Genomic DNA, 21,839 nt, shown 5'->3' with positions numbered 1-21,839 from the left:
TCTAGCTGGAGCTGACTGCTGTATTTGAATGAGAGTGTGTCAAGTCTGCTCCTTGCAGCTGCCAGCTGAGCTCTAGAAGTATGATGTGGCATTCTGGGTGTTGAGATCAGCCTCGGTAGTTGCTGTCATTTGCTTTGTCAGGAAAGCTGAGCCTTGTTCAGCTGCTACAACACAAAACTCCTTGAGGAGATGATGCCGTGTCTCACTCCCCACTAATGGGCTCTTTGGTTTTGATTGCAGGGAAGTGGGAGTGTCCTTGGCACCACTGTGATGTTTGTGGCAAACCTTCTGTTTCTTTCTGCCACTTCTGCCCAAACTCTTTCTGCAAGGAGCACCAAGACAGGACAGTGCTAAATTCCACGTTGAATGGACAGTTATGCTGCTCTGAACATGTTCTCGGGGTGGATTCTGTTGAAACTCAGAAGACTGAGAAACCCCGCAAAAAACTGAACAAGTTCAAGCCCAGGAGAAAGAGGAACAGATGGATGAGAGCTGAATGCAAATAGTCATGGACTGCAGTTTCTACTGCTAACACTATCTTGTAGATAAGTTGTGAATATGACCAGGGAAGGACACAATTTTACTTATATTCTGTAAAGGTTACAATGGGGGGGGATTTTTTTGTTTTGTTTTTTATAAATCCACTGAGCCAACCACAGCAGTCTTCTGCTGCTTCTGCACTGATAACGAACTGCATAGTTCAGCAAACTTCAGGACAAACCAAACTTATTACTCAGCATTACAGTTACACTTGAATTGTTACGAATGTAAAATGTTCCCTCCAAAATACTGCAGGTTGGAGGTAGGTTAAAATCAAACCAGGTAGGCGTAAAAATAGTTTTTTGAGATAGTATTTGTCAACCAACAGATGTTTAAAATAGTATATCCTTGAAAGAAGTTGTTAGTTCTCAAGTCCTTTTGAGTAAGAAATGGCTTGGTCTGTGGTCCCAATGAGATTTGCTTGCCTTGTGTGTTTTTGAGCAAGTGCTTGAATGCCAGCCATGACCCAGGTGTGTCCCTCACTGCAGCCACACACACAGCAATTGGTTTGTGCTCTTCAAAAATTATTCTTAAGCAATCATGATCATAAATATCCTTCCACCAAGAAATGTGGTGTGTGGTGGGAAAGGCACACCCTGTACCAGAGAGGAGGAATCTTTTTAAGAGATTTTTTTCTATACTGTTTTTTCCTGTATTTCATCCCAGCAAAATTTCAGTTATTTGATCTTGCAGAGTTGTACAGGTCTGAACTTAAAGGGATATTGTCTTGCAATCTAGGCCCAATACTTTAGGATTTTTGTGTCTTAATTAAAAGAAATCTTTCAAAAGCTATTACTTGGAAAAAATTACTTGTTTGGGTTTTTTTTTTTTTTTTCCTCAATGGCAGGTAAAATGCAGAAGCAAACTTTTCTTTGGAATGCTTGGAGTCCAAGCATTTCAACTTTGTGATAATGCAAGGAGCAAAACCACCCCATGAATGAAAGAGAATGTGAAACTTGATTGAAGTGCAAAAAGTAAATTCAAAACAAGTAAAAGTGAAATGGATTTTTGAAGGAGCATGTAAGAATTTTGATGTGAAATTTAGCCTTACTCTGTTCCTTTGCATAAAGTTTGTATAAAACTGGCTACTTGACAGACTGATTTTTTTTTGTTACATTTTTAGGAGCTCTGCTCTTGACTATCCTGTCACCACTGTGCTGTGTCAGCACAACTGTTTTGAATTCCTGGCCCCCATTAGCACAAGGTCCTCACTAACTCACAGTGAGGTGAACATACAACACTTAGTATTGACAGAAATAATACTAGAACTAGGAAAAAACAGTAAAGAAAAACATCTCTGCCAGTTTTCTTCCCAGTGCACATCTTTGGTGTGTGATCAGGCAGCGTTCCAAGCACATTTTGGTTTTTGCCATTGTGACCCTCCCTCCATAAGCACCTCCATGTCCACTGAGCCATTCGTGTATGTTCTAGCTTAGTTTGCCCCTCATAGTGCAGGAACTCTGTGTAGCCCTTTGGAAAATGAAGCCTTGCTGTATCATGGAAGTTTATGGTTTTTTTCCCCCCAAGGTATTTCTTCAGGATTTGATTTAGTCCATGGAATTGCCAAAACCCCCATTTATTCCCAACATGTAAAAAGTTTGGTTTTATTAGAAGATATTAATTGAAAGAGGTTATAAATGTTGCATTGCCCTATGCTGAACACTTTGGTTTCTGTTTTGTGACCAAAATGTTTTTTTTTTTTGAATCGGTTTTTATAAACACTGTTGGAAGGTTAATTTTTTTGTTTTCAAATAATTTTGAAGAAAGCAGAGTTCAAAATCAGGGGAAGTGTTACATGTTTGCATTTTTTAAAATGCTATGCCAAGCCTTGCACTCGAGTTAAAATTCAAGATTTTTTAATTGATTTTTGGGGAAATTTTTTCTCTGCCATGGGGCTGAAGAACAGTCCTGCGCATAAAATCAAAACCAAAAAAAATTATATTATGGATGTTTCTTTAATATTGGGTTTCAAGGGAAGGAAAATGAGGTCAGGTAGTAAAGCAGAAATATTTTCCTCATTGCTTTTAAACAAAATGAAGGAATTTGATGTCATTGGGACCATTCTTTGAATACTATACCATGTAAGGAAGGCTTTGTAAGAATACCTTTAAATAAGTTATTATAAAATTTTTTCCTTTACATTCCATTGCTTTCATAATTTGTTAATTTTTTTTTTTAAGTTGTTTTGTTGCTTTTTCCTCTTCATGTGTAATAGCTCTGTCACTCTGGAACAGTGATGCCCCAGGTCCTACGAGGCAGATGCCCCCTTCCAGAAGCCACAGTCTGTGCTGCCAGGCACAGAGCACCCCTGGGCTCTGGGCTGGGCACGGAGCCCACGGCGCCTGGGGCTCACGGGCACATCCAGCACAGCAGCACGCAGGACAGCCGCCCCTGCGTCTGTCCCTGGGGACAGAGAGACCTGTTCACACAAACAGATCTGAGCCAGGGGCTGTTTGTCCTTCTGCTTCCTTCTACCTCTCCCTGCTCTCTGCTGCTCTGGGCCCTTGGAGCTCTGCATCGCTGAGGTCACCTGGGAGTTCCTGGGAATTCCTTCCTCCTGCTGGGCACGGCTGGAGGCTGATCCTGAGGAGGAGTGTGGATCAAATTCTCTCTCCTTTGGTACTCGCTGGCCATGGGACCCTGTGAGCTGAGCTCAGGCACTCAGGTGGTGATCTGGAGAATGTTGGTTTCTGTAGCAGGACAGGTGGGGCTTAGGTGCATTGTAATGAAGGCTTCTGTACCTTGCTCTGCAGCCTGGGGAAACAGGCTGACGTATTGTTTAAAAAAGAAGACAGAAGAAAAGTTATGAGATTGTTTTCTTTCTCCCACTGTTCAAATACAAGGTAAAACAATCCTTAAGACTTGAGCTTTCTCATGATGCAACTCAATACTTTTTAGCATTCAGCAACTTGAAGGATTTTCTGTTATAAATTAATCTAAACAACATTAACTGTGGCATATTATGTGGCCTTAAATGATGTTCTTTGTGTCTTGCCCATCAAAGTAGCAAAATGTCTTTCCTTTTCTAGCAAAAAGCTGATACATGACAGCCAATTTCAGAATTTGTTGTTCTTTTATCACATGAGCAAGCATGGAAACAATTTTCAGTTGAGTATGTTAGATGTAATTTCATGCAACCTAGGAAAAATAATCAGAGTAAATGTCTGTTTTGTTCAATAGCTTTGTGTTCATGGTCAGGTTTTAGGAGGTTTTTTTATTTTAATTACTTGGAAAAGCAAAATATCTTGAAAGACGTATTAATGGGATTTTTCCACATTGTTGAGTCTCGTTATTCCATGTCTGACTGCTTGAGAAATTTCAATGTCTTATTAAATGTTGAATTTTATTCCTAGTTATTTAAGAAGTTGCTAAGTCTCTTTTGTAAAACAGCTCTATATACTTATTTGACACCTGTTTTTTTTTCTTTTTCTTGAAAGAAAAAGGTGGAATTGATACGTACTGAGCAAGCATGGTTCGGCAGTGAGGGAACAGGGCTTTGTTCTCTCACAGGGAAAGCTCCAGGCCTTGGCCTTCCTAAGAGATGCCCTGGAAATACTGTTTTTATGCTTCCACAGAGGTGGAAGACAGTGATTGTGATTGTGCTGTGGCTTGTCTTCCCATGCTGCTTATCACAGAGCTGCTGACATTTCTTGCAGTCCATTTTTTCCAGTACTGCTCTCTGTTGGTCATGATTTTACAGGTTTTTGTGACACTGAGCTGGGGCTCCCCAGCCCAGCCAGCACTGCTCCCTCGGGGTCCTTCTGCTGTCACAAATGCTGGTCCTGCTTGGTCAGCTCTGAGTTTGACTCTTCAGCTTTTTCAGACAGGTTTTTTTGGGTCTGGTTTGGCTTCACCTGTGGAGTCTCCCATGTGTGACTGTAGCTACAATTTTTAAAAAAGCATTCCAGAGATCTGCTTTGATGCTGGCTGATAGTTCTGCTGAGGTCACCTGGTGCTGTGCATCAGGATTGTGTCCCTCTGCTGCTCTGAGGAAAAGCATAGCCTTGAGCCAGAGAGAAGCTCCATGTCTCCTAAACCAGCAGTGGGAGTGGCTGCATGGAGCTCTGCCCGTGCTGGGCTGTAGGAACCATCCCTTGCTGCTGATCCAGAACAGAATCACAGAATGGTTTGGGGTGGAAGGGACCTTAAAGACTTTCCTCTTCCACCCCCTGCCATGGACAGGGACACCTTCCCTCCAGACCAGGCTGCCCCAAGCCCCATCCAGCCTGGCCTTGAACACTGCCAGGGATGAGGCAGCCACAGCTTCTCTGGCATCCTGTCTGCCCACAATGGCTGATGTACAACTCTTGCACCCAGTTACTCACCTGACAGAGTTGAGACAGATCAGAGAACTGATACATTTTATAAACTCTTTTAAACACTTCTAACACCTTCCCTGGGGAGAGGAGAAGGAGCAGTTGAGGGCAGGAACCACTTAACCCCCCACAGCTGGGTTCCTTCGGCCATCTCTGCTGCTGCAAGATTAAGTGAGAAGTAACACCTGCTACCACCTCTGTGCAGAGCCATTTAAAACTGTGGAACTTGTGACAAAGATACTGTTTTTACTGGCCATTGAGAGCTGGTGAAGCACAGCACTGACACACAGGGGTCACAGCTGGCTGGGCTGGGTTTACACAGCACCTGTGTGGGAATGTCACTGTAGGAGGAAAAGGAAAACAAGGTGGGAAGGTTAAAAGGCCAAAGGTACTGGTTTCATGGAGCAGTTGACACTGGCTCCAGTACAGGTGATGTTGAATTTTTTTCTGGGCATTTCTGACTTGCCTGGGATGCTGGCTAAGCATTTCCCAGGGAAAAACATAATAGGGGACACAGAGCAAGCAACAAGTTAAAGAGTCAACCAGCCACACACAGGAATCATCTCTGGAAAATACAAATCACATTAGTTTAACCAGATAGTTAAACTGGGCTGGGTGCACAGAAGAGGGCTTGGAGTGCCACAGCAAACCAGGATCAGGGACAGAACTTTGCCCAGGTATTTGGGCAGTGGGTCTCCTACAGCCCCTCTCCTCAGCATGCAGAAATGGGCAAGGCATCTTCTGTGCCTGCACCATGCTGCTCCTTTGGAGCTCCACTCTGAAGCACCACCTGGCAGCAGGAAATAAAAGGGACATTTTTCCAGGAATCAACCATTACTTCAGTTGCACATTTGCCCACAGCTGAAAGGAAGGGGAGAGTTTTAGGATCTTTGACTTGTGCTTATGCTAAAATTTTGAGAATGGGAAACAAAATAAAAAAATGCATATTATTAAAAGGAGGTATATTCATGTTAGTTTGTGCTTGGGTGAAAAATTAGTGTTGTATCAAAGGGACCTCAATAACTGGAGCAGTCACTCCTCACTCTGTTGAGCTGACTATTAAAATGGAGAAACAGGATTGATTGCTGTTTGGGGCTTTTTTCCCCCTGATGAAAGGAGAAAAGTATTTACTTGTGAAGGAAGCCAGCAATTGGAAGAAGACTTTTCCCATCAGCCCAGTGCAGCAGAGCAGGGAGCTGGGTTGGTTTGCACAAGTAGCCACAACTCAAAAACTGACTTTTATTCCCCAGCACTGATTTCAGCTATGCAGAAGTAGGTTGCTGATGGTTAAACACCTTGCCCAGAGCCACATCTGCGTTGCCCCAGGGGAAGGAGAGGCTGCTGGCCACGGCCAGGGCTACCAGCCAGCATAGACGGGCTCCGTGTGCTCCGTGCCCCCGTAGGAGGCGGGCCCTGAGCCCCGGGGCAGCAACAGCCACTTCAGGGAGTTCTTGCCGTGCTCCTGCCGCCTTCTCAGGATTATTAGAAAGAGAACAAGGATCCCACCTGGAAAGAAAGGAATGGTAGTTATTCACAGATGGGAAGGTAAAGTGTCAGGTGAAGTTTGCTCCAAAGCTTCTCAACTCAGGAGTTCTCTTCTGGTAAAATAAGGGGTTTTTTTCCTCCCACATATTCTGTCCCTCTCCAAAAAGAGGGGGGGAAAAAGGTTCCACTAACAAGAATAACACTCAGCTTCAGCAGTTCAGCTTAACTCTGCAAGGAATAACGACAAGTTTTGACAAAATAATTCAGTAACTTGCTTTCCTACTCCCATTTACTCTCTGGAACTGTTTTCTACTTGGCATCTTACTCACTGCAGACCCCACCAAAAGGATCTTGTTGAGAAATTAGTTTGCTCTGCACCACTCACACTGAAGCACAAGAAGTAACTAAGCTAGATTAACTCTAAGTCTAGACTGAGATCAGGGCTGTCAGGAAAAATTACTTTTGGATTGGGCATAGACATGGAAGTAATTGGCAAATCTCAAGTAGTGTGACATTCTGTTCGTTTTTTTTCTGGCAGAAGCATCATCAGAGAAAATGGATCTGAACAGCAGAGCCCAAATCTGTCTCTGTGATGCAATATGGCCAGACAATACACCCAAATTTCAGTTGTGTGAGCAGACAGCCTCATGGTAAACACTTGATTTGTGAGACCATCCGTGAATAACTCGCGGGTTCCTGCGCAGGCTGTTTCCTTTCCCCCTCTCTGCAGCAAGCTCTGGGAGAGGCAGGAATGCTGTTCCCTGACCCTGGGACTTGTTTATCACAAATGCTGGTTAATGGGCCATTGTCCCTCTCTGGGCAGTCTTTTCATGTACTTCAGTTTAATCTACTTTTTCAAATTAATACTCGCTTCAGATGGCATCTGCTTTGGCAGATTTTTGGACAACAGCCTGGCATGAGGGGATAGAGGTCAGTGGAGGACCTTTCTCATGGCTCCAAGCCACAGCTTGTGAGAACAACACTCATCTGCTCCCCCCAGGCACTCCAGCACTCAGAGGGTGCTGCTGGAGCTCCTGCAGACCCTGCTGTCCTTGTCCCCTCCTCAGCTGCCAAGTGTGATGAGAACACTGCTTTCTTGTTGGAGAAGCAGCTTTGCTGTGTGTCTTGCAACACACACATTGAATCTCTCCTCTCTCTCTCCTTTTAACAACAGCCAGCCAAGTGGAGAATGGGCCTTCAGGAAGCACATAAAATACACCTGAAACAAAGAAGCTGTGAATATGAGGCTTGTTGGATATTCTTTATCCTCTGGTGGTTTACTCATCTCTATGACTTGGCTCTCTTGACACAAGATTTTCATCTCTGGTACTGTAAGTGGCACTTAGAGATTTCTCTTCATCTCTCTGGGCACAGGAGACAGATTCCTCCTCCCAGCTTCCTCATCTGCCCTTCTTGCAATCCAGAGCACTAATAGTTGCTCATTTTCATCATAACTCTGATTAAACCTCCCCAAACTTTGATTAAAACCAAGAGAACTTTATTTTTCCCTAAGACTAAAAATGCATATTCATTGTTTTGGAATGATTATTCCTGGTGCAGCTTCCCAGTTGAAAAGCTCATCCACTCATTAGCTTGCCCTAGTGAGCTAATTCACAGCAGGTGGCTTCTGGAGGGATGCTCCAGACACTCAGCAGGTCCTGACTCATGGATACAAGGAACATTTGGCATCAATGCAACCAACACTGTATGGGCCAGCAGCTCCCCATTCTGCTGGATGCTGTGGCATGACTTAAGGCAGGAATGCTTTCAGGAAACCAAGTCTCATACCAAAAGGAAATTGTACTTTTTCCTGCTTTGGCGCAGCCAAGAAATCCCTGTTTGAGGGTCCATACACATCCCTGCTTCCCAGGGACAAACAGCAAGCATTCAGCACTGTGCCACCTTCCTTCAGAGCAAGGGACAGGACTGTCACTGGCACTGAAAGCAGCCAGAAGGACTTTCATTAGAAATCCAGCTTTCCAGAAACACAGAACACACCACCCAGGGAATGCTCGGTTTAACAGAGCTGCAGAGGGGTTTCACCAGAGGACAGAGAGGACCCAGACTGACCTGCTGAGAAGGTGGCCAGGACAATGACCGTGGCAGGGGTCAGCTGGCAGGAGTCCCCTGCCTTGTACAGGAAGAGCTCCATGCAGTAGGTGGGCTCCACGCTGCCCCGGGGGCAGAAGGCATCAGGAGGGCACTTCACTGGGTTCACATCTGGGCTCTGCCCAAGAGAAGAAGTAACTCAGCACCAGCAAACTGCAAAAGGTAACCAGGGCAAAGGGAGGTGACGTTTTAGCATTAGGGGGAAAAAATAAACAAAGGAATGAGCGTGCCATCATTAAATTCAGCCTCATCTGCCGTGCAGTGTTGGAGTGTGGGGAAGAGCAGAAGGTGTTGTTACACAGCAAGTCTGTACCCCAAACCCCCTCATTAATGCACACACCATCCCCTTGTGGCCCAGTCAGAGCAGGCAGCTCCAGGCACAAAGCCACACTCCTGGAGTCTTAATTTTAATCATCTCCCTCCATCAGAGCCCTATGTTTAAGAGAAAGGAAGCTCAGATTACAAGAAAAAAGAAAGTGTTAACTGAAGTGTATTTAGCTTGTGGTGGGACAGCTCTGCCTGGCACAGGCTGTCCCCAGCTGCTGGCACTCACAGGGCAGTAGTGGTTTTCTGGGCACAGGTCACAGCTCTCCTTGCCCCGCTGTAGTTGGTACTCTCCTGTGCTGCAGGCCTTGCATCTGTTGTCACTGGGACCTTTGAATGTACCTAAACAGCAAATAAGCACAATATTAAGATTTGAGACTAAACCCCAGGACCTTTGCAATTGCATATGGATGAATCAGCTTTCAAAGCCGCGGGGAGAAAGAGCATTAAGTGCTCATGTGCATAACAAAAGCTGAGCTGAACTTTGGTCCTGGTTCGGTGGCAAAGGGTCAGAACAGAACAAACAGGGACAGAGGGACTAAAGAGTATTTGGGGTCAGACCTCGGCAAACAGAGTAGTGTGCGTAGGAGTACAGGAGAGGGGTTTAGCAGTGAGTTCTGCCTTTAATGTAGGGAAGATGGGAGCTGGAGGTCAGCAGTGTTTCATCCTCTCCAATTCTGGATTCAAACACCTTTTCCAGTTGTTTGAAACTTGCTGAGCAGACTTCAAAGCACAGGCTCAGTTTCCCAAGCTTTGTAGGAGAGACAGGTCACAGCAGTTCCAAATCTCACAGTGGTAAAACGCTTTCCTGCATGTTTAAGATGCAGCTTGGCTGTGAGACACCCTGGGGCTGTGTCCAGACCGGAGGCTGGCCCCTGCCATGGGAGGAGTGCCCTGCCCTGCCCTGCTGGCACCTGCGGCAGCCTGGCGGTGTTTCAGCAGCACAGGAGGGAGCACGGCCGTGTCCCTCACATCCCCTCCCCGTGTCCCTCACATCTCCTCTCTTCCTCCCAGGCTGCCCCTGCAGAACACCCATCTCTGACCGCAAGGCTGGGCTTTCCTCAGCAAAGTCACCACCACCGGCAAAGATGCTTTTTGCTGGAACTGTTTTGTTACCCAGCTGTGGATTTGGGCTCCCGGGCGTGCCAGGGACCAGCACACCTCCAAGGCATTAACCAGCCTGGCACAGGCACAGCCTCCACCAGCACCCAGTCAAACCAGCGGCACTATCCCTCACAGCCAGGGCCCAGCTCTGCCTGCAGGGCACCTGCAGGGTCAGCTGAGATGGGTCTAGAATAAGAGGCTGCAGCTGGAGCTGTGCTCCCAGCCGGGCACAGCCTCTCCTCGGGCACAGCTTCCCCTGGGACACAGCCTGCCCTCGGGCACAGTCTGCCAGCCGGGCACAGCCTCTCCTAGGGCACAGCCACCCCTCAGGCACAGCCTGCCAGCCGGGCACAGCCTGTCACCGGGCACAGCTTCCACTGGGACACAGCCTCTCCTCAGGCACAGCCTCTCCTCAGGCACAGCCTGCCCTCGGGCACAGCCTGCCCTCGGGCACAGCCTCTCCTCAGGCACAGCCTCTCCTCAGGCACAGCCTGCCCTCGGGCACAGCCTACCCTCGGGCACAGCCTCCCAGCCGGGCACAGCCTACCCTCGGGCACAGCCTCTCCTCAGGCACAGCCTGCCCTCGGGCACAGCCTGCCCTCAGGTACAGCCTGCCCTCGGGCACAGCCACCCCTCAGGCACAGCCTGCCCTCGGGCACAGCCTCCCCTCGGGCACAGCCTCCCCTCGGGCACAGCCACCCCTCAGGCACAGCCTCTCCTCGGGCACAGCCTCCCCTCTCACCTGGTGGGCAGGACTCGCACCCCTCCGATGCCTCCCGAGGAGCCTCCTGTCCCCCGGGGCAGGACAGACAGGCCGAGCAGCTGGTGGTGCTGGCAGGGGAGAGGAGGCAGGACACGCTGTAGGATGAGCACTTCCAAGACCAGCCCAGCCCACCAAAGCCAGTCTCCAGGAACCTCTGCTGTTTGTCTGTCTGTCTGTCTCCAGTGCAGTTTCTCACACAGAACCACAGAACGGTCTGGTTGGAAAGGACCTTAAAGATCATCCCACCCCAACCCCTGTGCCATGGTCAGGGACACTTGACCGGGTTGCTCAAAGCCCCATCCTACAGCTGAAGTGGCAGGTGACTTCTCTTTGGGCACTACACTGGTGGTTCCAGCTCAGTGGCTAAAAGGAAACCTCCCCTCCCTTTCCATCTGAGCTCCTGCACCCCAGGCGGCTCCTTACTTGCAAAATGATCCTGGCTGGCAAGGCTGACAAAAAGCTGCATTTTGCTTGGAGCTAAAATATCCTGAAAAAGAGAAGAATAAGGCTTCAGGATCCTGTCTCCACACCTCTGCCCCACATCGTTGTGAATGTGCTCATGTCCATTTTACAAGCAGCCAAACAACTCCCCACAACAGGCTTCAGGTGGCATTTCAGGGCATTTGGGGTTATATATTTGTCAAAAGCTCTGAAAGAGCAATGGAAATTCCCTGCTGCTCTCTGCCATGTTGAGGGATGCCTGGAGGGCTCTGGCAGATTCCCCTGGTGAATCTCACATCTCACATCACTCACAACCACGCCAAGGAGACAGAGAAACCTGTCACCCTCCCCAGCACCACAGGCTGAACTGGAATGAAGCTGGAACAGGTGTTTCCAGTGCCAACTCCCAAGTTATTCAGCTGGATGGAGCAGGTCTCTGGCCGGGGGAACCTCTCTGGTCACCCCAGCCCTTCCAGGCCTGCCCCAGGAAGTCTGGGATGCATCTTCTTCCCTGCAGAAGGAAGGACACAAGACCCACCTGCCAAGATGGCTCTGCTGGTGCAGAGCCTCCCTCCCTGCACCACGAGGACCAGGATGGGCAGGAGGACATGTACAGACCCTTCCCAAAGCACAAAAAGGAGTGAAGTGCCCCAAAGTGCCCAGGGGCCAGCAGCACCCAGCTTGTGAGTCCCACCACACAACAGGAAAGCTGAGAGAGCAGCACTTGGGAATTCAGGAGGGTTTGGAGGTGCCTGATGATGCACAACGTGGTCAGTGCCCACATGGGACAGAGTTAAGGTTCAGAGAGGAGCTGGACGTGGTGTGGGTTAAGATCTGCCTCAAACCTGGATTTGCACCAGGCAGCAGAAGCTGTGGCACAGCAGGATGAAACCAAACACACCTCCCCTCTCCCTGCAAGGAAAAAGGAACTTTTTACATTTACACCTGCAGGATTTAGGGGCCAACCCCACAGATGCCCCTGTTGTCTAACACAGTGTTTAAATCTGCTGAGTAAAGGGAGGGGCAGACCCCATTGCTGTCACCAGTCAGGTTTTGTTCCTCCTAAACTCAAGGTTCAGGTACAGCTCAGCAGCTCGGTGGGTGGATTTCCAAAGGAACAGTTGTGCATGTTCAAGCAGGACTCCATTTTGGGTGCAGAGGAGCTGCTGCACTGCATGTGTTAATTAGGGCTTTGCATAAGCAAGTGCTGTTCTGTTCTGCACATGGGCTGTTACCCCATCTGCAAGCACATTGTACTAGGCTGGAGTGGCATTAGCAGGTGCAAAGCAGCTCCTTTTTAAAACCCCAGTTTTAATGTGTGGAAAATAAGGAGAGTATTACACTTAATATTCAGACTGCAGAAGATTGCCTAAATGAAAACAAAAATGGTTTCAACCCAGTTTTGCTATCAGAAATGGAGAATATTTTGTTTCCTGACAAGCCTCCCCCATTGTGCTAAAATGGAATTTCATAAAAGTTTTTTCCTGACTATCATTGCAGAGTTAGCATTAACTTGTTGCAAAAACAAGCATGGCTGAGATCTGCTCTTTTCATTTTAATGACAACAGAATAGGGAAGAGATCTGCTGGGCTATTTTTAGCCTGTTTACCCTTCAGTGCTTTTAAGTTACCTGGTAATTGCATCTGCCCCTGGGAAAAAGCATCATGTGATGAAAATGCATTTGGGTTGAACACAGACCAAAGCCTACCTCGCTCACAGGCTCTGCAGGCTGCAGCCCCAGACTCATTAGCAAAATGTCCTGGTGGGCAGGAAAGACACACAGTGCTCCTTGGGAAGCTGGGAGGGAAGAGAGCAGAGTGGGACACAATTTTAGGTCACCCAATCCTCCGTCCACTTGGAGAAGAGAGAGCAGAACATGACACTGACTACTCTAGAAATAGAGAAATTATGAAAAAGGAGCTCAGGCAGAAAAACATTGGTTTGAACTCATCTGAATTTTAAAGGTCCACTAAAAAACTGAAGTTTTCTGTATTATTAACATTAGAGATGTGCTGTGCCTGTGGGCAATATGGAAAGGGACCATCTGAATTGAAGGTCTTTAAGAATATGCTGTGGTCAGACTTAAAACCCTTTGCTTAAGTCAAGACTCTTAAATCCACTCTTGCAAATGGAATAGGGAAGGTGTTTGCTGTTCAGCATCCCTCAGGGATTTCAAAAGGAGCCAGAAAAAGGACATAAACCACAGGCAGTGACCTGTGAGAGCCCTGACCTTAAATAGCAGGGACTGTGGGAAAAGGGAGCCAATATGTCAGACCTCCAGGAGGAGGGGGAGAAAATGAGTGAGGCAAAGGCAGGGAAAGAGGAAGCTCTTACATTCATCACTAACAGAGCCAAATCCCCCTCAATTCCTTATCAAAGGAATTTGATAATATACTCAGAGATGCTTTGGAGGAAAACAAGGACATGCTCTTTAATTCCTTCAGAAACTGCAGGGCTGCAATGAGATTTGCAGGAAAAAACCCAAAACCAACCAACCAAAAAAAAAACCACCAAAAACAAACAAACAAACAAACTAACAAGAACACCCCAAAAAAACAACCCAAAACCCCCCAAACCAACTGGAAACATAGCAAATGCTTTGCTGAAAACAAACCAACGCAGGGCCTGGGCCAGCCTGAGCCTCTCAAAGCTGCAAGGAGGCCAAATTCTCCAAACACCACAGAAATGTTAAATGGTCCCATGGAAGCCCTGAGGCCCAGGCAGCCACCAGGAGATGGCCATGCACACACTGCACCCCAAGGTCCCCTCCAGATCCCCCACTTTTGGTCCCTGCTCTGGCACCCACCAGCCCAGCCCTGCTGCCTGACCCTCTCTGGCCCCTGCCCCTCTCCCACATGCCCAGAGCAGCAGCTCTGTGTGCCCTGGAGACTGCTCCTGGCTGGTTTTTAAAGCAATTTGGGGGTACATTTTTAAGGCAGGTCCTCACAGCACAAACTGCAAGGGCAGAGCACGGAGGGGAACACAGAGGAAGATCCTGCTGGCCCCTCAAACTCAGGGGCTGCTGCAAACAAACTGCACAGTCACGTCACCCTTCCTACAGCCCAGGACTGGTACAAATGGAGCTGCTCTGCAATGGACACAGTCCTGGGAGGCTTTTGCCACCCCTCCTGTCCTTGCCACCCACAAAGGACACAGCTCACTGCTTGCAGACATGGATACAGCAAGAGAAAATCCAATAGGAGTGGAGAGAGCAGCACATGCACAAGTCCCCACAGCCAGAGGACACTTGTACAGCATCCCTGGATTGGGCAGCCTGCTGGAATTGCAAGACTGGGCTCCTGGTTGGGTTGTCTTGTCTGCTTTTCCACACTCTGTCAGCTGAGACTATTGCTTTAAATGCCAGCAACTCAAATGTAATGAGATGCCTTGGGAGCAAGAAAACAGGGATTGAGAAAGTAATTGGGCAAAGTAGGGAGATGGAGCCTGTTTGTCAGACATATCCTAGAGAAAAGCTGAGGAGATGAACCCACACCTCACTACCAAGTGTCTCCCCACAATAAAACAACATGTTCCCTCAGTGCAGACAAAATGCATGAGGGTAAAAAAGAGAAGCCCACAGAGGGGCAGCCCTCAGCACAACCATATCCACACCAGCTTTCCTGATGAGGAGAATTTAGCCTCTGAGAAACAGCCCTGGCAGCACTTTTCCTACAGCCCAAAGGAAGAGATTTTTCTGTCTGGGAAGTGTTTTGTGGTTTTATCACCCAGTCCCCATGCTAGGGGCTCAGTCACTCACCTGGTGTAGGAGCCCTGTGGGCAGGGCAGGCAGGATGGTTGCCCACCTTGGGGCTGGTAGTGGCCTGGAGGGCAGGGGCTGCAGGCACCGGGGCCGATGCACGCGCCCCCCGCGCAGCACGAGCAGCTCAAGGTGCCTAAATCGGGACAGAAAGTCAGGATCAGGATTGCAAGACTTGGCTGAAACCGCTGTGTCTGTCACAAACCGCTGTCACTGCCACAAAGGCAGAAACTCTGGGAGCGCCTTGCAGTTCCCCTAGCAAGGCACTCATGGAGGGTAGAAACTGCAACGTTCATGCTAATTATGCTGCTGTCCGCTGTTAGCAAGCTGCAGAACAGCCACAAGGTGATCTAAGAAGTCAAGGCTATCAGTGTGGATCTCCAGTAATGAAGCTGACTGCTTTTTCCTTCTTTAATTTGAGGGGCCAGGAAAATTTTTCTTGTTTTCCCTCCAACATACAAAAAAAGACACACACGAAAAAGAAACCAATATACTTCTTTAGATTACTGATAATTTAAGCTTGTAGGAAGCAGAACTGATGAGTAAAGCCCCAGAGTCGAGGATCTGCCTTAAGCAGCAACAGCTTTTCTTTGAGGATGGGTACCATGGCATTCCCAGCAGGCAAGTTCTACCCCTCTCTTCTCCACAAAACCAATCCCAGCCACGCAGAGGAACTGGGTAGATTTACTGCAGCTGCACCACCAACACAGGCAAAAGGAAAAGGCCCTGTCAAAGAAGATCCTGCATAAAAGGGAGGTGGGAGATAACCCCTGTCCTCTGCAGATCCACCCCAAAGCATCAGAGCTGCTTTTAAAAAGTGCCCTGCAGGGCAGGGAATAAGCAAAAAGTACATGGCTTGTATTTTGGAGAACGGAGAATAACTTTCTCTTTTTGAGAATTTTTTTTTTTTTGTAGGATGGGGTGGTGGTATTTGAAATCAGAACCGACCATGTTACAACAAATAACTTCTGGGAAAGGTTATATTATGCACTGCTGACCACAACAGAGGTTGATCAAGGATCTTCTCAAGGCCATGGAAAAAGGCTGTGTCTGTAGCAGATATTCTCTTTCAAACATTCCAGACAGCTGGAAATTGACCTTGTATTTGGCTCTGGAGCCCAAAATTACATTCTGCCAATAAATCAAACTGGACTCATGTTACACTTTGTGCCACAATCCGACTACTTTGTCACCACACTGAGGAAGCCTCAGAAAGACCAAAACACAGCACAAGGCCAGGGAAGACCAAGCCTCTGATTTCAGGAGGGTGAAATGAATTAAGTCCCTTTCCTGCTGCCTGTCCAAGCTTCCAACACAAGAACAAGTGCTGGCTTCACCTGCCCTGACAAATCCCATTTCCTCTAACACAGCAGCCAGGAGCAGGGACCTTACCTTGGGTAGGGACAGTCCCTGGGGGGCAGGGGACACAGGCTGTCACATTCACTCTGCTGCAGTTGGAGGGCTGGGGGGTGCTGGGGGGCAGAGCTGATGATGGGAGCCCAGGGGATGTGGTCACCCCTGGAGGGGACGCTGGAGCACTGCTGGGTGTGGCTGTCAGTGCTGAAGGTGCTGGAGAGGTGGCCCTGCTGCCAGAGGTGGGGACAGTCCCCATGCTGGAGGGCAGAGTCTGGGCAGGGGTTGTTGTGCTTGGATCAGCAGATGGAGTTGCTGTGGGTGCAGCAGGGCTTGCAGTGGTTGGTGTCAGTGCAGCTGAGAGCGTTGCAGGAGCAGCTGGGGGAGCAGAGGCCGTAGCAGGGGCTGCACTGGGAGGTGCTGGGGTGGATGCAATGGGAACCTCAGTGCTGGTTGCACTGGGAGGTGCTGGGGTGGATGCAACTGGGACCTCAGTGTTGGTTGTACTGGGAGGTGCTGGGGTGGATGCAATTGGGACCTCAGTGCTGGTTGCACTGGGAGGTGCTGGGGTTGATGTGATGGAGACCTCAGTGCTGACTGTCTGGCCTAAAGCAATACCTAAGAGAAGAAAAAACATAATTAGCAGTCTAATTATTGTTCTCTCTTTAATATGGCTTCTCATTTAGGTCTTTATCAACTGCTTAAACCATGTGTCCTTGTTTAATGTCCAGAAACTCCCCTCTGCTGTGTTGCACTACAGAGCAAGGATCTGAGGCAGCATCTGAGCATGTCTGGCACGAGAGACTTACCAAGGAAATAAATTAGTGGGTCCATGAGGCCACAAATAAGTAAATGCCAGTGTCTGGGAGGTCTGACTCACGGGTGTGGGAATTGCCTGAAACAGCCAGTTTTGTTAGCTCCTTGAGATTGTTTACTCTGAGATCTCATGACAATCTGATTTAAGATGCTTGTCAAGTAGCTGACTGCTTTATCCCGTCTCCCTTAAACAGATCAGCCAAGAAAAGACATGGGCTCAGGGCTCTTTTAAACTGCTCTGGTGGTACTTCCAGTAACCATGAAGGCAACCTGTGGACCAAGACTTGCTTTAATTCTGAAATCCCTCATCAGAGTGAGGATTGCTGAAATCTGTAGAGAAAGGAGGTAGTGCTGCAGCTCAGGTTGTTTTGCTATGATACATGGTGGACTGGAATATCACCTGCTGATGGAAGACATCCCTTGGCACAGCATGGGTAATGTCCTCCAGTTTCCAACAGAGGAGACACCCATGAAACTGAGCACAGAAAGCAGCAGGTTATTGTTAATTTAGCAGTGTGGTACTAAGCAAAGGAAGAAAAGCAAAACCAAAACAGGCAGCTCCTGCCCCAGCAGCTGTGCCACCAGCTGGGTTCAGGAACTCAGGGCAGGGATTTCCTCAATATTTACTGCAACTTCTGAAAACACCCAACCTTAAATAGCACCAGCAGGCAACTGGAGCTGATGCTGTGGGTTGTAAATGCTCTCTCAAGCAGCACACACCTGCTAAGCCCCCTTGCCAATCCATGCCCAGTGGCACAGAAAACACAAGGACTCCTAAGAAATTGGTTTATGGTTTTCCAGGAGGTCAAAGAGTGCAGCTGACACTCGACAGTGGGATGTAGGTGAGGAAGGACAAGGGCAGGGTGACAAGATGGGTGACAGCACAAGCTGTCAGGTGTCAGACCCACATCCCTGCAGGCTTTCCCCCAGCCCTGATTCAGCCCCAGCCTTTAATTTCTCTCTTAATTTTGTACCCACCATGCAAGGCCAGGCAGTGTGGGCACCAGTGCTCAGCACTACCATGGTACAAACATCAAAATGCAGACCAAGCTGATGGCAGCTCCAGTTAAAGTTCTGCACCAGGATCAGGACAGTGGATAAAAGAGTCTTTATAAGGTTGTGATCACATGGAGACAGTTTGCTGGGAGTGCTCCCTCCTGTTGTTGACTGCCTACTTTGTGCCAAAATCCATGTTGGTGTAACTACTGAGTAAAGCAGATGAGCACCCAGCCATCTGGGCCACTGCTCAAGTTTTAAAGAATTTACAGAACAGTCTGAGTTGGAAGGGACCCAGAACATCATGGACTCCAGCTCCTAAAGACAGTGGCCCAATGTGGATCAAACCCACAACCTTGGCATTATTAGCACTGTGCCAATAATGTTCAGCACCAACTGAACTATATCTCATTTTCTTGCTGGCCCTAAAACAGAGACACCAAATCTAACAGTGATCATTCTGTAACACACTGGTTTGCCCCGGGCTCAAATCCAGAGGACAGAGGTGCCAGCATTGGTCAAGGCAGGGAGAGCAGCTCCACAGACCCTGCTGCTGTGGCCAAGCCTCCACCCAGAACCAAGATGCTCAGTTCCCCTCATCTGACTCCTGTGCCTGAGGGGTTGAAGCCAGTCTGCTTGCTTTTTCCTCACCTCTGGCAACAAACTGGGTCAGTCCTGAGATCCATTAAACTAATCCTAACATAAACACTTGCAGTAAGGTAAGGGCAGTGTCAAATTCCCAGGAAAAACCTTTCAGAAGGATCTCTGGGATCAAAATCTGACGTCCCAGAGCTCCCTCCTGACCCCAACAGCTCAACCCTGCCAGGCAGAGACACTGCAGAAGTTTCAGCAACTTGGACTGCCCATAGCTGGATGAATTTTGCTGTTGTTGGGGTTTTTTAGTTGAATATGTTTCATTGGTTGGTTGGTTTTAATGTCAAATGGTGGTGCTGTTAAGAGGAATTTTTAAAAATGGAAAGTAGCTTTCCACAAAACATTACAGAAAGTAGTAAAGTTGTTCATAACACTTCAGTAGCCATCAAGAAACTTTGGTAGCCAATACTTCTTAATAATTTAAACAACTTCTGGAGAAAAAAAGTCAGAAGGCTGAAAAAAATAGTTTTGAGCACTAGTTAAGTGTTTGTGTATTTTACCAGTTATAGTCAGTCACAGCTGTGAAAAACCAGTACTCAAACAACCTCAGCTTCATCAGACAAAGCATTTTCTCCTCTGCATTACACTGTCTATGTCATGGAACAGCGATTTTGCTTTCTAGAGCCTTTTTTGGTTGGTTTGATGTTGGTTTTTTTTAAGGAGCACTGTGAATCACCTGAAGTATCTCCAGGGAAACTTGAAGGATGTGTTATTTTGCATGTGACGCCCTGGTACAAACAGGAGCCTTGAGGAAGTCAGGGAAGGATAGAGAGCTGATCTTTCCCAGCCTACCAACAGGCATCCTGCTCCTTGTGGTTTAAGATAAAGCCTCTGCAAATCCTTACTATGCAGAGTAATACAGCTCTATTTCTTTTTTTCTTGTCTTTTCTTCCTGTAAAAGCAAATTTTTGTATTTACCGCATGCATCCCACTTCCACCACTGCCTGTGTTTCAACACTTCCCTCCTTCCCTGCCTCCCCCCAGGGTGAGGCCCAGGGTTCCCACAGTCCCACTATGGCTTCACCCCCCTCTGTGCTCAGCCAGTGAAGAGAAACCCTCTGTCAGGAGGCCTTACCTGTTAAGCACACCATGGTTAAAGTCCACAGCAGAGGACACAGCCAGGCACTCATTTTTCCCTGAGGAGTAACACAGCCTGTCAAGAGGCAAGATCAGCAGCTAATGCCCTCACCCAGCTGCTCATTCTCCTCCGCTTTGGTGCCCAATTTTGTCACCTGACTGATCATGTGGCTCAGTCAAGTCAACCTCACCCCAACAAAGGGGGGTTTATATTTGCTTTATATTTGGAGACTGCAACAGGTCTGAGACGATGCGGCCTCCTCAGAGCAGAGCACCCAGCAGGCATGCAGAGGAGCAGATCTGCCCTCCCAGAGCTGCAGAAATCCGTGTGAGGAGTGTTCTGGAGGAACTGATGGGAAGGAACGGGCAGAGCAGCATGGGAACCCAGCCTGGCTGCGGGCCAGCCCCCCGTGACCTCGTCAAGTGAGAGGATTTCATTTTTTTAGACCCACGGGATTTCCTGAGAGAAAAGAAACAAGAAAAACAACCCCAGAAGACTTCCTATTTTAACTGGGGCCAACCATGCTGCAACCAGAACTCGGCCTCTGGGGAGCACAGAGCTTTCCCAACCAGGATTTCACTCCCCCTCCCTCCCCCATTGCCCCTATGGTGTCCTGCTTGATGCATCAAGTTGTTATCAGGATCAAGCTCATCGATCCTGGTGATGATGATTTTGAGGTGAGAGCATTAAGTTTAATGGGGCCTCACCCCATTTTCCGTGTGTTCCAGTGTCTGCACGGCCTGCTGGCACACCTGAGGACACAGATGTCCCCATGAGTTCCTCACCTTGCAGCCCTGCTTTGAAAGATCCCCCTTTCCCTCTGTCCCTACTGTTCAGCAATCAGCATTGCCAAGCCCCTGCTGTGAGAGGATTTCCTTTAGCATTCAGCTGAATGCCACATCTCGCATGTCACCTCTTTGCCCAAACTGAGGGAGCAGAGGGCTACTCATACAGGATTGTGGATGCTCCACACACAGCCCCACAGCTGCACATTCAGTGAGACCAAGCACTGCCATGCACTGCTCGTGCCCCTTGTGCTCCAGGATCCTCAACAGGGCCCAACATGATGAGCCAAAAGTAGCCTGCTCTGACACAAACCCTCAGGCTTTCCTCACAGTGGCCCAGGTGGGGTCAGTTTGGGCCAGGGACACTTTCTTGTCCTCCTGTCTCTGGCAGTGACAGTCTGCCCAACCATCCTGCTTCATGGTAGGAGCACAGAGACAGGGCAGCCTCCTCCACTGTGGTATCACCAGTTTGGGTGGGTGTGGCATTTGCATTCTCTGAACAGAGAGAGACATCATTCTCTCTCAGGGCTTTTCCTGGAGAAGCACAGAGAGAAGAAGAGAAAACAATTCTTATTTCTACTTGCTGCTCCTGTTTTTTCACATGTGGAATGTGTTAGGAAGATTGTTTACCTGAACTGATTTGTCAGTTGGATTCTGCTGAGGATTGTTTTGCTTCTTGGCCAATTGGCTCAAAGCTGTGTCCTGACTGTCTTAGACAGTCACGAGTTTTTCTTTAGTATCTTTTGTATAGTATACTATAGTACCTCTTTAGTATAGTTATAATACAGTATTAATGTAATATATTATAGTTTTAATAAAGCAGTTGTTCAGCATTCTGGATCAATGGAGTCAGATGCCAATCGTTCCCTGTGCCAGGAGTGCCTCTTTATGCTATAGGTGGGTGCAGGTCAGACTGTGACCAGCTGGCTCCAACGCTGTCAGACAGAACCTTAACCTGAACTGATGACTGCCAAAGTGATCACAAGCAAGACATCAGGCTCAAGGACTGAGCCCTGGCAGCCCCTCAGAGACGCTGCCCAGCGGTTCTGGACAAGGCAGGGCTGGGTTGGGTGCTGCCCCTTCCCTGAAGGCAGGAGAGCTCTCAAAGTGACATGGCTCTGCGTGGCTTTGCAGGCTGTACAAGCCTTTGCACAGGATGTTTGATCTCAGTCTGTGTAAAGAACCAGTTCCACCCAGAGCTGTGCAGGGCCATCCACTCTCAGTGAGCTGAGGCTCTGCAGTGAGAGACAACTTCTGCAGGAGCAGCATTTGAGGACGGAGCAGCTCTCTGCACTGTAAAACACTGCCAGCAATTCCC

The 21,839-nt window shown here is 48.3% G+C and overlaps 2 protein-coding genes across 4 annotated transcripts in view; one reads left to right on the top strand and one right to left on the bottom strand.

The window, feature by feature from the left end:
* The window catches only part of NSD2 (nuclear receptor binding SET domain protein 2), a 98,288-nt gene extending 95,607 nt beyond the window's left edge, over positions 1-2,681 (top strand). The window contains exon 25 of the mRNA XM_041402636.1: positions 241-2,681. Within this exon, the coding sequence (XP_041258570.1) occupies positions 241-506 (266 nt within the window). The 3' untranslated portion in view covers positions 507-2,681. The remainder of the gene's footprint in view (positions 1-240) is intronic.
* A 3,162-nt stretch (positions 2,682-5,843) lies between these two features.
* On the bottom strand, positions 5,844-20,043 carry LOC121335096 (proprotein convertase subtilisin/kexin type 5-like). Of its 3 annotated transcripts, XM_041402891.1 has the most exons (10): positions 19,734-20,043; positions 16,731-16,810; positions 16,232-16,682; positions 14,840-14,975; positions 12,791-12,879; positions 11,065-11,128; positions 10,621-10,709; positions 9,004-9,116; positions 8,412-8,568; positions 5,844-6,362 (listed from the first exon to the last, which is right to left on the bottom strand). In XM_041402891.1, exons 1-10 carry the CDS (start codon positions 19,786-19,788, stop codon positions 6,214-6,216), a joined length of 1,383 nt encoding a protein of 460 aa, XP_041258825.1. In that variant the 5' UTR covers positions 19,789-20,043; the 3' UTR covers positions 5,844-6,213. The 3 variants fall into 3 exon arrangements, with proteins under 3 accessions (XP_041258825.1, XP_041258824.1, XP_041258826.1); XM_041402890.1 differs by having other exon boundaries at positions 16,232-16,810; XM_041402892.1 differs by lacking the exons at positions 10,621-10,709; positions 11,065-11,128 and having other exon boundaries at positions 16,232-16,810.
* Positions 20,044-21,839: the final 1,796 nt, after the last annotated feature.

This window comes from Onychostruthus taczanowskii, unplaced genomic scaffold (genome assembly GCF_017590055.1).
Source record: "Onychostruthus taczanowskii isolate IOZ18803 unplaced genomic scaffold, ASM1759005v1 scaffold2, whole genome shotgun sequence".
In the NCBI taxonomy this organism is placed as follows: Eukaryota; Metazoa; Chordata; class Aves; order Passeriformes; family Passeridae; genus Onychostruthus; species Onychostruthus taczanowskii.
Note: the sequence above shows the minus strand (reverse complement) of the source record. Positions and strands in the feature narration are given on the sequence as shown.

What these genes read in the sequence shown, in the direction of transcription:
- LOC121335096 (XM_041402890.1), bottom strand. Translation starts at nt 19,788, where the DNA reads ATGAGTGCCTGGCTGTGTCCTCTGCTGTGGACTTTAACCATGGTGTGC. An exon ending in CAGAAAACCACTACTGCCCT is followed by an intron (nt 8,569 to 9,003) that starts GTGAGTGCCAGC and finishes TCTCTTGGGCAG; the next exon opens with AGCCCAGATGTGAACCCAGT. An exon ending in CCTGGCCACCTTCTCAGCAG is followed by an intron (nt 6,363 to 8,411) that starts GTCAGTCTGGGT and finishes CTTTCTTTCCAG; the next exon opens with GTGGGATCCTTGTTCTCTTT.